At 27.8% G+C, this 14,913-nt stretch overlaps 1 protein-coding gene across 1 annotated transcript; it reads right to left on the bottom strand.

The window, feature by feature from the left end:
• Positions 1-13,177: 13,177 nt before the first annotated feature.
• On the bottom strand, positions 13,178-13,504 carry LOC136089843 (uncharacterized). The gene has a single exon (XM_065815933.1). It carries the CDS (start codon positions 13,502-13,504, stop codon positions 13,178-13,180), a length of 327 nt encoding a protein of 108 aa, XP_065672005.1.
• Between the last annotated feature and the right edge of the window lie 1,409 nt (positions 13,505-14,913).

Here is a 14,913-nt window from a genome sequence, read left to right as displayed (position 1 = left end):
TAAAGTAACTAAAATGTTTTTTAAAATATTGTTGTTGACTTTAAAGTAAAATAGTAGGTTTTTATAATTTTATACAATAAGCCTTAGAGCTTAGGTAATACTCAAAATTATATTGTCAATAATAGAGAAGAAATTTAAAATTCTTAGTAAGACAGCTTCTTATTATTTTACATCAAGTTAGTTTAATTAAAATTTATTTTCTTTAGTTGATCAAGAGAGAGCTTATAAAGGTATTAGTTACATTAGTTTAGTGAATTTATTTTTAAAAAGTTAAGTAGATATTTTAACGTCTATACATTTAAGTGCTTTTATTGTTTAGACACAGAATTGAAAACTGATATAAGTCAGTGTTTTTGCTATTAGATAATTGTTAATAGGAATTTGTTTATTTGTACTGTAACTGGAATTTTAAAACTTTAAGTACTTAAGCTTTATTTTATTTATTTTTTTTAGAAGAGTTGGAAAAAAAACTAAGTATAAATTATATGATTAGTATAGTAAAATAAATAAAGCATTTATATCTGTACACTCAGAAGTCTAAGTCAGTTGTCACATTTTAGAAATTGTCCAGGAGAGAGTTAAATAGTAAAATAATTAGTCTTCATTGGCTTATTCTTAATGGTTAATTTTATGTTATTTTTTCGTGTTTTATTTAATTTGTCTTGAGGCACATGAAATATAATTTTGACAAAAATTAAAAGTTAAATAGAAAAGGTGAAAAGTCATTTCTGGACTAAAGACGTTTTTCCTATGAACATTGTGGGGACACCAGACCCTTTATATTGACCAAACCTTGTTTCACATTGTTGCAGGAAAACAGACTTTATACCTATGTAGATACTGAAAAAACTATAAAGGTCTCATAAATAACTCATTTTTGCAAAAAACTGGATAACCGACCAAAAAAAAAAAGAACTTAAAGATACTCATGAGTTGAAAAAATTAAATCAAGAGTTTGTTCAGATTGAGCTTGAAAATATGAATAATCTTAACTTTGATAGCATTAATTTTGGTATCCAAATAAGGAAAGCTGCAGTCGATGTCATTCTGCCATAAATAGACGAAAGATTCGGTTCACTGTTAAACCCAATATTCGAGTCAATGACTTGGTTAGATCTACAATTTTGGAATGAGGATGAGATGTATGGCGATGTCAGCATCTCTTTATTGCTAAATGAGTTCAAATTTTCTCTAGAAACTGCAGGGTTGTACGTTAAAATAGTTCTCTCTGAATGAAAAGCGGCAAAAATTATGATAAAAGCGGAGTATGAAGCAATCGCAGCCTCGCAAAAAATGTTTTATAGCATGAAAAAGTTTCCAAACCTGCTTCTTCTCATTGGGTTTATTATTTGCATGCGTTGCTCTAATTCATCTGTGGAACTCATTTACAGCATATTGACAGTGATACTCACTGATCGTCGGTTAAAAATGAAACACCAGACAATGGAAGAATGCATAATGATAGCTTGGAATGATCCAAGTTTTACCTTTAACGAACGAGATGAGATTTTGAGTAGAGCCCTCGAATTTTATTTAAATAAACGAAGAGTTGTTCGCCTTGAATCAGCTGATACTAACATTGCATTAAATTGTAGTAGTGACAAAAGCAGCAGGAACGATGATTTCACTTCTACTTCAAAATCGGACTATTAACTTTATGTATTCTTTTAAAAAAATTATTGAATGACCCATAGTATTTTTTAAGTATGCTCTAGCTGGAGCATCACTTAGAAAAGCATTTATTTTAAGGTTGTAGTGATGTTTTTTTTAAATAAACTTCATTTTTAGATAAATTTTTACAATCCATGATAAACTCATTTAAATAATCATCAAGAGGACTTGGCTATGGTGATCCGCAGAACAAAGCAATCACAAAAACATTTTTATTAAAGAGTCCAAGTATTGGTACTGATCTGGACTTGAATAAAGGCAACCCATCAGCATTTACATTTATTTTTATGTCACGAGAAACAATTTTTTGACTTTTTTTTAAACACCTTGTTACACCACTCTCTATTCCGAAATATAAAAAATCCCCACCACATTTATTATGGACATTAACATGTCTTGGTGTATTTAGCAATGTTCGACCATCTCTTGGTAACCCAATATTATTTACACAAAGAATATTCAGAAGTTCCTTGCAACACAAGCAACTAATTTTAAGTTTTATTGCCCATGCAGCAATTTCTTCCTTAAAAGAAAGCATGGTTTTTTCAGCAGAGCCTATGGTTTCTTGATTATTTGTAACCGAGAAGTACTGATCTGTATATCCAAGGTCTTAAACAGGAATTTCCATGTTCAGAAGAAATTGATTTGGTAAAAAAGGTTTGATGTTGATCGACAAACAATGTCCTTTACATAGATCTTCAATTATATTTAACTCATTATCACTAGACTCAAGAAAATCTTTTATTATGTTATTCAGGCGTCTAAACTTGCGTTGACAATAACTATTATTATCATTTATTTTATTTCCTATGCACAAAACAATTATAAAAAAAAATATTTCTTTATCATCAACATAAGTTACTAAACTTACGTTGACAATAACTAATATTTTTATCATTCATTTTATTTACCATACACAAAAAAATTATAAAAAAATAATTTTATTTATCATCAACATAAATTACCACTCTAATCACCTTAAATAACAATTATAATTCAAAACTAGAAATTATTAAATGAATATTTAAAATGAAAGGAAAGTCTACATTTACATACTATTGACTGATAGCAACTTAGTCAGAAAAATGTAGTAAAGAGATTTTACTTAAACCATGTAATTTATAATTTATATGGCGCTACTGCAGTTTTCCCAACCTATTTTTATGATTGATTAAGGTAGATAATTTTACGTTTAAGAATCGTATAAAAATAATGACCTGAATTATATTATATAATATATATATATATATATATATATATATATATATATATATATATATATATATATATATATTTATATAGACAGTGGCGGATCTATATATGGGCTAATAGGGCTAAAGCCCGGGGCCCTGACCAGTAAGGGGCCCGTATGAAAAGAGAAATTTTACATATTATCGTGAATATTCATTTATCAAATGTAAAAGTGGTTAAATAATTAATTATTTCAAACATAAGTAAGTGTATGTGAAAATTCAAGCGAACGAAAACTAATTTTTTAGGATAAAGAATAAAAATTGTATTGGCATTGTTATCGCTACGATGATGTTCAAATGCTTTTGTATTGAAAAATTGTTAAGTGTCTTTGCTAGCTTTTGTAAAAATAGTGCACCTGCGACTCAGCTTTGAATGATTAAGTTTATTTTTGTGCAAATTCCTCTGATTATTTTTCATTCGCTCGGTATTAAAATTTGAACATATTAAATAAAATTTATATAAATTTTATTTCAAATTTTATTTTATTAGATGAATCCAGTATGCAGAATGCATGTAAGTTTTATAGAGAGGATATTGAAGATTTTGCCACGCTGAAAAGCGAATGCATTCATTTTAAAGAATGTATTAACATAATTGTAGTTAACGAGCAAAGCCAAATTAATTGTGCTGAAATTTTAAAAATAATTTATGACAAACACCTTATTGATACTTTTCCGAATTTGTACACAGTAATGAAAATTTTTCTTACAATGTCTATAACCAATTGTGAAGCAGAAAGATCATTTTCCAGAATGAGCTAAATTAAAAATAAGCAAAGAAATACAATGAGTGATGACAGATTGGCTGATTTAATGCTTCTATCCATAGAACATAAAATTACAAAGTCATTAAACTACGATGAGGTTATAAAGGAATATGCCCTAATAAAGGTTCGAAAACTGCGTCATTAAAAATCTTAAAATTAAATAACTTATTTTTGTTATGAATTTATTATGCTTAAATATTTACGATATTTGTGACTGTTAGTGAATATGAATAATAATGATAAAAACAATTAATCTTTAATATTGTCTTTCATTTTATTTAAATAATGAACCGAAAATCAATTAATCGCATAATCAATTAAAAATCTTTATTCGTGTAGGGCTAGGGCCCCTTGCTATTTTTAAGCCCTGGGCTCCCAAAAAGCTAGATCCGCCACTGTTTATAGAATGTGTATATATATATATATATATTCTATATACAGTTTTATATATATATATATATATATATATATATATATATATATATATATATATATATATATATATATATATATACATATGTACGTGTATAAGTGTACATGTAACACGTATTATACATATACACCTATATATATATATATATATATATATATATATATATATATATATATATATATATATATATATATATATATATATATATATATATATATATATATATATATATATATATATATACGAAGGGGTTAGGGCAAAAACAGAGGATGTCAGTTTTTGAAAATTTTGATATTTTTTTATTAACATGTTATACAAATCATAGGCTGCATTCTATATTGAAGTTATAGAAAAAAACAAAAACTAAAGGGCCACTTTAGGGGTCAAAATACCCCTGCCACGTAAAAATAGGGAATGTATTGCTGTTGCTACCGTAAATCCAGGAATGACAAATTTTTTTGTTTTGAAAAAGATAAATACGGCCTTAAAAATGTCAGACGCACATCCTGAATTCACAAAAAACCTAGAAAAAGGCAAGAAAATGCCAGAAAACGATAAAAATTTAAATAAATTTTTTTTTTACTATCGCTACTTTTTAACGATAGTTAAAAAAAAATGAAACTTTCAAGTCATATAATAGGCGAGTCTTGTTACTGCATTCGTTTAAAGAGTTTTGAAGTTATTAGTTTGCAAGATAGACAAACAGTTTTAACCAAGTTTAAATAAATGTCATGTAAAGACTAGCAGGATGTCTTTTTGATATTAATTATAACTCCAATAAAAGTGAGACAAAGAAGACGTAGAATACGAAGTAAAGAGAAAGATTTACACTGCTATTCTTATCAATATCATTTATTAATAGCAAGAGACTCCTATGAAAAAATTCAAACTTATTATAAAGCGTTTCTTTCTATATTTAACCTAAGCAAATCTAGGTTTGAAAGAATACATAAGGTCTTAACAACGACTAATAAATAGTTGTACATTTTCATAAAGCAAGTAACTTTTTTTTTCAAAATATTTTCAGGGTACATACAAACTTATTTATTGCCAAGTTAACCAAGAGCAAAGTCAAAACTAATAAAAATGTTGTCAAGTATTTTTATATATACTTTTGAATATTCGTTGAAATAAAAAGCAACTAAAAAAAAAAGATAATATTGGTTTGTGAAAGGATATTAGAGCTTAAATCGCTCAAAGGTATTCCCAGTTTTAAAGAAATGTGCTGTGCAAATGAAAAACAGGGAACGTCATATTTAGAGACAAGTTGCAAAATTCAATAGCAAACCGACAGTTTTTGTAACTATTTGAAAACATTTCATTTTTTCATTCATTCTAAGGTCAATAAAAAAATAAAAATCAAGATCAAACTTCTTCTTGTAAGATTGAGGGGTAAAGGAAGTCTTTAAAAATTGATTTTGAGTTTTCTCAGTTTGCGAAAAATTGACATCCCCTGTTTTTGCCATGACCCCTTTATATATATATATATATATATATATATATATATATATATATATATATATATATATATATATATATATATATATATTATATATATATATATATATATATATATATATATATATATATATATATATATATATATATATATATATATATATATATATATATATATATATTTATATATATATATACATATATACACACTGTGACCATTTTCTATAAACGCATGTAGAATTTAGCGGATTTACAGTGTTGCAGTGGTAATAAAATTGTTATAACGGTACTTTTAAATAAGCGTATGTTAGAAAACAATGATCTGTTATGCATCTAATTATTAATTGTCTCAATTGTATTAAAATAATTAGATTTTTGATATTTACTTGGCAATTTTCTATAGACGCATTAAATTTTTCACGAATTTTGACGAGCAACTTTTTATAGACGCACTGAAGTTTTTACGAGTTTTGTCGCAAATTTCTTATATTATGTAGTATTTTTTATTTTGTGAGTCGAAATTAGGTTGAACTTAACCAAATACCGAAAAGAAAGGTCCTTAAAGATATTGAAAAAGGTCAAATATTGGCTTATCATCGAGAAAAAGTATCAGAATGCTGGGAGGATATGGAGCCAAAAGTACTGGAAAACTTAGAGGGAAGTATGCGAAAACGAATTTATCAAGTAATCAAGCGCAAAGGAGGTCCAATCGAGTACTGAAAATGTGATAAAAACATTTGTTTTAATAGTTTTGATAAAAAAATGTGAACTGCGTCTATAAAAAATAGTCAGCTATCTTTTGAATTTAATTTATTTATGATTAAGCTCTTTTCAAATTTAATATTATTTTTTGATAGTTTTAATTATTTTTTGATACTTTATTTATAATTTATTGAAATACGCTATATAAATAAAGTTAAGTACGTTTTTAAAACATAGCCCACATGCGCCTATAGAAAATGGTCGCAGCGTAAAAGACTTTTCCTGTTCCACCAAGAAGTTTTTTTTCTAAAGCTGACATGTTTTGTATAATCTATTAGGGAACTTAATACTGCATATCCGAAATGTAGCAAACTATGCTAGAAGAGCTTCAGAAAAAGAGCAACTTGTTTTATGAAATAAAACTTTTTCATCAACTGATATATTCCATTCATCGTCTTGTGCCGATATAACTGGAATAAGTAGTATTTCCTGCGTAAATAAAACAAACAAATATACTAATTCTTTTTTTTTAGGAATTATATTTAGGCAACTTTTTACCTACAAGATTGACAGCGAAAGCCTGCACCTCAGCATGGTGGCTACATAATATATTTATAACCTATAATATATATATATATATATATATATATATATATATATATATATATAAATATATATATATATATATATATATATATATATATTACCTACTTCATTGATTAATTCTTGTTTCATTTATATCTAATATGTTGTTTTTATTTGTGTCTTTATATTTATAATAATTTTAAATTTAAATATTATTACAGATTTTACCTGCATTATGCAGGTAATATCTGTCATAATATTTATATTTAAAATTATTTCTTTGTTTTATATTTTTACATTTAGGTTAAAATTGAAATATATACTGAAATAGGCATCCCATACTTTTAACTATTTATAAGTTTAGAAACATTAAAAATAAGATTATTTTGAGAGGCAGTAGCATTTTTGATAAAAAAAAAGATTGTTTGTTGCTAAAAACTGGATAACAACCTTTTTGCACCACAATATTCCTAAACTTTGAGAAATTTATACATAAGTGATTACTGCAAATAAAAGTAGGTAAAGCTACAGTTAAGCCGTCTAAAATAACTTTTTTTCTTTGATTGTTGCGCCTTCATGTGTTGACTTGCTCAAAGTGGTGACCTTTTTATATAAACATAAAGAATTACTATTACTTTAGTACATGCATCGACTATCTTAGTCTGCTGCGACAAGGGAGTGTTACTACATCGACTATCTTATAGCCTGCTGCTACAAAGAAGGGCTGTTATATTAATAAGGGTTTGGTATCGGGCAGCAATCTTTTGTCTTTTTTTGTTTCAATTAAAATTCCTATTGTCAAAAAAGCTTATACTGACAAGAGTGCAAAAAGGAAAAAAATAATATTATTTTAGACTGCTTAACTGAAGCTTTACCTAAAATTACATTGTGTTTATTGAGAATTTTGTATATTTTACCTAGCTTTACCTATAGTTCTTCCTTTCCTTGTAGTATAATAATTTTTTGATTTAATTTACACAGTCTGTCTCACAAATCTTTAAAAAAATAATTTATTTTAAATCCGGCCGTAATTTCGGTATATCCCTATATTAAATGTAGATAAAATAAATTATAATGCAATAAGCTACCTTTTAAGTGGAAAAAGGGGGTTCCATTAACATAGACCTGAAAAATCCAAATTGATTTATTTAAATAATTAGTTATAAAGGTATGTAGAAAATATTATGAGATGTTAAATATAAAAATGATTCAAATATGTAAGAGAATAAAAAATTACAAAATTTTTTTTTTTAAAAAAACAAAAATCTTTTCATCTATGCTCTCTACGCCAATATCTTCTCTCAAAATTTACTGTTGTTTATTAATGCATAATGTTTCTTCTAAATGTTTGGTGATCATTTGTTTAATTTTACAAAAATATTTAGTTGTAAATAGCGAAGTTCTTCCAGAACTTCTGCAGATGTATGTGTATGGCAGAAAAATTATCTGTATACACATGTTATGTTTATTTTTTCTTTGATGATATCAAAGTTTGGTGTTGTTTTTTTTTTAAAGCATTTTGATTTATATCGATGCTTCTCTGATCTTCACCCTGTACCACTTCAGCCAGCTAATAAAAAAACATCTATAGTTACAATAGTACAAATTGAAGTATGTTATTCTAAGCAAATAAGTTAATGTTACTAATGAAATGTAGCTAATTATTATTGAAAGAAGTATTATAATCACTACAGAGATTTTATATTATTAAATCAATATATATATATATATATATATATATATATATATATATATATATATATATATATATATATATATACATATATATATATATAATATAATATATTATATAATATATATTTTATGTATATATATATAGTATATAATATATTATATATATATATATATATGTATAAATATATATATATATATATTTATATATATATATATATATATATACATATATATATATATATATATATATATATATATATATATATATATAGTATATAATATATTATATATATATATATAATTATATATATAATAGTATATAATATATTATATATATATATATGTATATATATATATATTTATATATATATATATATATATATAATATATATACATACATATATATATATATATATATATATGCATAAATATATATAGATATATATAGATATATATATATATATTAAATTTTATATATATATATATATATATATATATATATATATATATATGTATATGTATATATAATTTATATATATATTATAATATATATATATATATATATATATATGTTTTATATATATATATTTTATATATATATATATATATATATATTTTCATATATATATATATATATATATATATATATATATATATATATATATATATATATATATATATATATATATAAATATATATATATATATATATATAATATATATATAATATATATATTCTTCTTTCATTATTACAAAGATATCCAAACCACATTTGCTTTAAAATGGGTTTCATCAATTATTTGTTTACCCGGCTTTAATTTCTTAATATTCCAATAGGTTTTAATTTGCTTTGAAATTTGCTGAACAAATACACGTTTAAATGTTAGTTTGCCATAAATTTCCAGTGAAGAAGTTGTATTTTGCATTTAAAAAGCCTATTGAATCCAATAGGAGTTGTTAAAGATAATTACATTTGTTAGGAAATTGGTTTATTTTTATCGGAGTTTTATGATTTTTGTACGAATTATATTATTAATATTGGATTATACTATTAATCTTATAGCAGTTTTATTCTGTTTATTTGAATCTCATTGGACCTATAGGATTGCTATTGCAGTCCTATAGGTATCAGTTGGTCTTTATGTAATCCTATAGAATTTATAGGTTGCATGTATGAATCCTATAGATCCTATAGGAATGCAATAAGAATCAAAAGGTATCCTGTAGAACTTATAGGATACATATGCGAATCCTATAGGACCTATGGGATTGCATTAGCGTTCCAATAGAACCTGTAGGACACTTATAGAAATTCTATTAGTCCTGTAGCAAACCTATGAGACATATAAGATTGTAATAAAATTCCTGTTGTAATCCCATAGGTCCCATAGGTTTCCTATAGAACCTATAGTATACCTATTGGAGCCGTTTAGGAATCCTATAGATCCTACCGGAATCCTATTGGATCTTTAGGATTGCTATAGGATCTTATAAGACTATTTTGACTTGAGTACATAAAATTCACATAAAAATCAAGATTTGTCTTTCTTTTTTTTCAAAAAAATAGTCTTAACTTCTATACATTTTTAGAATAGTTTTAGAATTTTTACGAATGTATTTTGCTATGTTTTTTTTTTCGAAGAAGTAATACCACAAAATACATTGGTTTTAAAAAATATGTGGCAATTTTGATTTTGCGCAAATTCAAAACAACAAAGAAAGTTAGGCTTCAAAAGTTGAGGCAAACTCAATTAGTGTGAACTACTCAAAAACTGTGACAAACTTTTGTCAAAAAAAAGTTTTGTGAATGCATTATTAATAATTGTACTAGCTGATTGGACCCGTCAAAATACGATTCTTTGTAAGTCCATTACAAATCGTCTTTTTCTATACTTTTTCCTTGTAAATATATGTCGAAGCCACCCGGACGCGTAAAATACGGGTCTTTACCAAATCGACCATTTCTATACTTATCTATTCCTCATTAATTATTTCTATACTTATTCTTTTTTTACTTCAATACTTCTTAGTAAACGATAGAAGAATATTTCATTTAAAAAAATTTGCCTTAAGAGCGAAAAAAATTATCATGCGCACCTTTTCCGCATAGCTAATTATAAAATGGTTTACTTTTCACATAAACGTATATCTTTGACAGCTCATTAGATTAGTTTGCTGTCATCAGTGTTGTTTCCGAGGACTCAAATCCACCCCATGGCATAATAAGTTTTGTATTTTTTCAATCTTGCCGTATATATTTATTGCAAATACATTTTTTTTAAATAGTTATAAAAGTTAAAAAAAATTTCAAAATTTTCTCATATTATACATTTTATCAATATAGCTATATACGTGATCTATGTATTTTTACGATCTAAATCTATTAATACAGCTGAATAGACTTGTAAAAGTACGGTCTTAGTAAGTCTATTTTACACTGACTTCTTCTTACTTTTCCTTAAATATATGCATATAAATTAAATTCTCGGTGTCTGGATCCATAAAGAGGTTTTTCAACAATGATTATTTCTATACTTATATATTTACACCGATAATTTCTATACTTATTCCATACTTACTTCAATATTAATTAGTAACCAGTAGAAAAATAATTCATTTTAAAAAGTCGCTTTTTGAGCAAATAATTTGACTTACGCACTCTTTCCTCAGACGTGGAGAGCTTATTAAAACTTAAAGCGTTTTTTTATTTTATAAGAAAAATTCTGAACTTAACAACATCCTACTTTATACTGCGTTAAATGCGTTAGTTAACTACTTTCTATTTTATACTGCATTAGATTTACCTAATTGAATAAGTAACACAACAAGATATTTCTATAATTAAATATCAACCCTTTAAACAAGACAACATTTATTTGCAAAGCAAATGTGGAACCGTAGAAATGAGGACCCGTGAAAATAGTCTTGTGGAGCTAGAAATGTGAAATAATTTATTTTTTGAAACATAAAATAAATAATGTTTTTCTGCAATAAACACTCAACAGAAAAAAAAACCCATATATGTAAAGTACACTACTTGAGGACCGATAATATTGGTTTTAGATAACTCAATTATTAAAAGATAACACCAAATATTACAAGTACAATTACAACAATTTGAATTGCAATTTTTTTAAATAGCTTTTAGTAAATAGTATGAAGATTAGTAATGTGTCTTTAGAACAAGTAAACCCCTTTACAAAATGATTAACAATTAGCGACTTTTAAACCAATTATAAGAGTAAATCTACTTATAAAATGGAATAAAGTTATTGAATACATATTTAAATGTAATATGTTGAAAAATTACATAACATGTGGGGAAAAAAAAAAGGTGAAGAAATTTAGTCACATTTTAAAACTCAATAAAAAACTTACTTTGTGAGCTATTTTAGAAAACTCTAGTGTTTGATTAGAAGGTTGGAAATACTCTTTTTTTAAAAAAGTAATTTTATTAACAATGCTAAAGATAAAAAATCATAGTGAGATAAAAAAAATTAGGTATTTATTCCAAAAAAGTTTTTTTGGCTTTTAGTGAATGATTAGAAGAAGTAGTTTCAGTAATGAAGCTACCTAATAAACATTTTTAACAATAGACACTAGCGGTTGAGGCAGGACTTTTGTTGTTTTAGATTGTTATTATTATTATTATTATTATTATTATTATTATTATTATTATTATTATTCAGTGATCAAATACAAATACAATAATCTATTTATAATTTGATGAAGAGGTGCTACACCAGGCCCTCTACGCTGACGAACATGGAGATACAGACGCTACAGACAAAGCAGGAGTTGTACCTATAAAGTTACTTTCTTATGTTGTTTTTGAAAGCGTTGATGGATTGAGCGTTCACTGCTACTTGCGAAAGCGCATTTCATGGGGCGACAATTCTATTTGAAAAAAAGTTATATCGCTCCTCACAGTTTTTTACCATCTGACGTTCTAGTTTATGGTTATGGCCTTTTAGAATTTACTTATCTTTACTTTTTGAAAATTTTTGCGGGACAACAAAACTGACAAGCTCGAGTTTACGAGACATTTTGAATTGCTTGATAAGATCTGCTCTTTTGCGGCGTTTTTCAAGATTTGTTAAACCGAGCCGCTGGAGTCAATCTTCATAGGACAGGTGTTTAATAGTCGATATTGTTTTTGTTGCTCGATGTTGGATTTGCTCGAGAATAGCAATGTCTGATTTTAAATGCGGTGACCAGGCTTGTACAGCAACCTCAACATGGGGGCATTCTATTTGCTACTGATGCGGCTGACTCTATATGCGGTTTGACGTTAAGGTCATTCGAGACCATCACACCAAGGTCTCTTTCGACTGCGGTTTTTTCGAGAGGACGATGGGTGCCGTCGTCGTTAGACATTAAGTATTTGTACGTTGACTTGTTACATCTGCATTTGTCAACGTTGAAATGCAAGAGCCAAATATGTGACCATTTCACTGCTCTGTCAACGTCATCTTGGAGAGTGATGTTGTCCAACTCCTTTTTAATTAACCCTATTATTTTGCTGTCGTCGGCAAATAGTTTCATATGATGAGTAATTCTATCCGGCAGGTTGTTTACAAAGATTACGAATAGCAATGGGCCCAAGACCGAGCCTTAAGGCACTCCACCAGTGACTGCTTTCCATTCAGAAGAAATTCCGTTTATAACCACTCGTTGACATCGATTGCTTAGCCAAGCTACGATCCAGTCAACGAGAGCGCCTTGAATACCGTACGCTCTCAGCTTATGAAGAAGGCGTTTGTGTGGTACTTTGTCGAACGCTTTTGCAAAGTCTGTGTAAATGAAGTCTACTACGTGTCTGCAGTGAGTTGCTTCCGTCATGATATCCTGAGTTTCTAAAAGGTTTGATACGCATCCCTTATGATGAACAAAGCCATACTTGTTTGGAAAAATTAGACCATTAGCAACGCAGTGTTCCATTATTCTTTTTTGTAAAATACTTTCCATAATTTAGCAAGGTATGAAAGTAAGCATAACTGGCCGGTAGTTGGATATTTTTAGCCTACTCCCTTTCTTGAAAATAGGTGTTACATTCAATATTTTCCACAAGGAGCACTTATAGATAAGCGAAAGAGGCTTGGCAAAGGTAGCTGAACATTTACTAAGGACCCGTGGGTGTAGGCCATTGTAGCCGGTTGATTATCTTTCATCAAGGTTTTTTAGGCATTTTTGTACTATATCGATAGAGAAATTTGCTGGATCGATGACACAAACTGCTTCTGTACAACTTTCAAAGGGGCTCTAAAACAAAGACTGATTGAAAATAGTTATTTAACGATGCGCATATATCGCTGGTATCGGTTGTGATGTTGCTATTAACTGTTTCAAGTGATGTAATGTTGTTACTGAAACTCTGCTTGCTTCTTACATATGCATGTAAGCGTTTAGGGTTGCTTTCAGAATCTCTGACGAGTAGCTCTTCGTAGCTCTGCCTACCAGCTTTGACCATTTTTTTAACTTTTTTGCAGGCAGTGCGATGCGATATTTTAAAATATTTGTGCGTATCTCGACCTGCATTAATGTACTTGGCCCAAGAGGTGCGTTTAGCTTTGACCGCCTCAATAAGTTTTGGTTTTACCCATTGCTCCTGTTTTTCTGTAAACGGAGTGGTAGTTGACGGAATGTGTAGGTTAGTGGCTTCATTGTACACGTTTTCTAGAAGTTTGTAATCATCGTTTGCATTTAGTCCAGTGAATACTGTTTCCCATTCAACAGCTGCAATATGTGCTGATATTGCTGCGTAGTTTGCTCGACTCCAAATAAGTCGAGGTTTTAGCGGCAAAGTAGGCGAGTTATTGAGGCATGCAACAGCAAATTGACCTTCGATAAAGTAGTGTGCTTAGCCCATTGGAGTTTCACCAAGAGAATCGTTTTGTTTAATAAGATTACACGGTCTGGCTCATTTGTTATAATAAGATCGAGTGTGCTAGTAGGCTCGACCTGTCGACTACTACGGTAGGTTAAGAATGTGATAAGCTGAGTTAAGTGACATTCATCAAGGCACTTCTGGAACCTGATGTCACCTTGACGCTCACAACTTACGTAAGCAGCAGTTGCAATACCGCTGTTACCTTTGTAGACTCATAAGATGTAAAACTGAAATCGCCATACAGTAGCATTGCAGAGCAGTTTATATTAGGCAGTATTTGTTGAGCAGTAGTGATCGATGTGGTATACTGAGTAAGAACTTGATCATTTTTGTCGTGTGGACCATATAAGCAGCCGAGGAGAAATGATTCTTGACAAAGTTTTATTTTTCGCCAGATTTGCTCAATCGATGTTGAGTTGAGCTGAGTATAACTAACTTCGCTGACTATGATATCGGCTCT

Source organism: Hydra vulgaris, chromosome 13, assembly GCF_038396675.1.
Source record: "Hydra vulgaris chromosome 13, alternate assembly HydraT2T_AEP".
In the NCBI taxonomy this organism is placed as follows: Eukaryota; Metazoa; Cnidaria; class Hydrozoa; order Anthoathecata; family Hydridae; genus Hydra; species Hydra vulgaris.
Note: the sequence above shows the minus strand (reverse complement) of the source record. Positions and strands in the feature narration are given on the sequence as shown.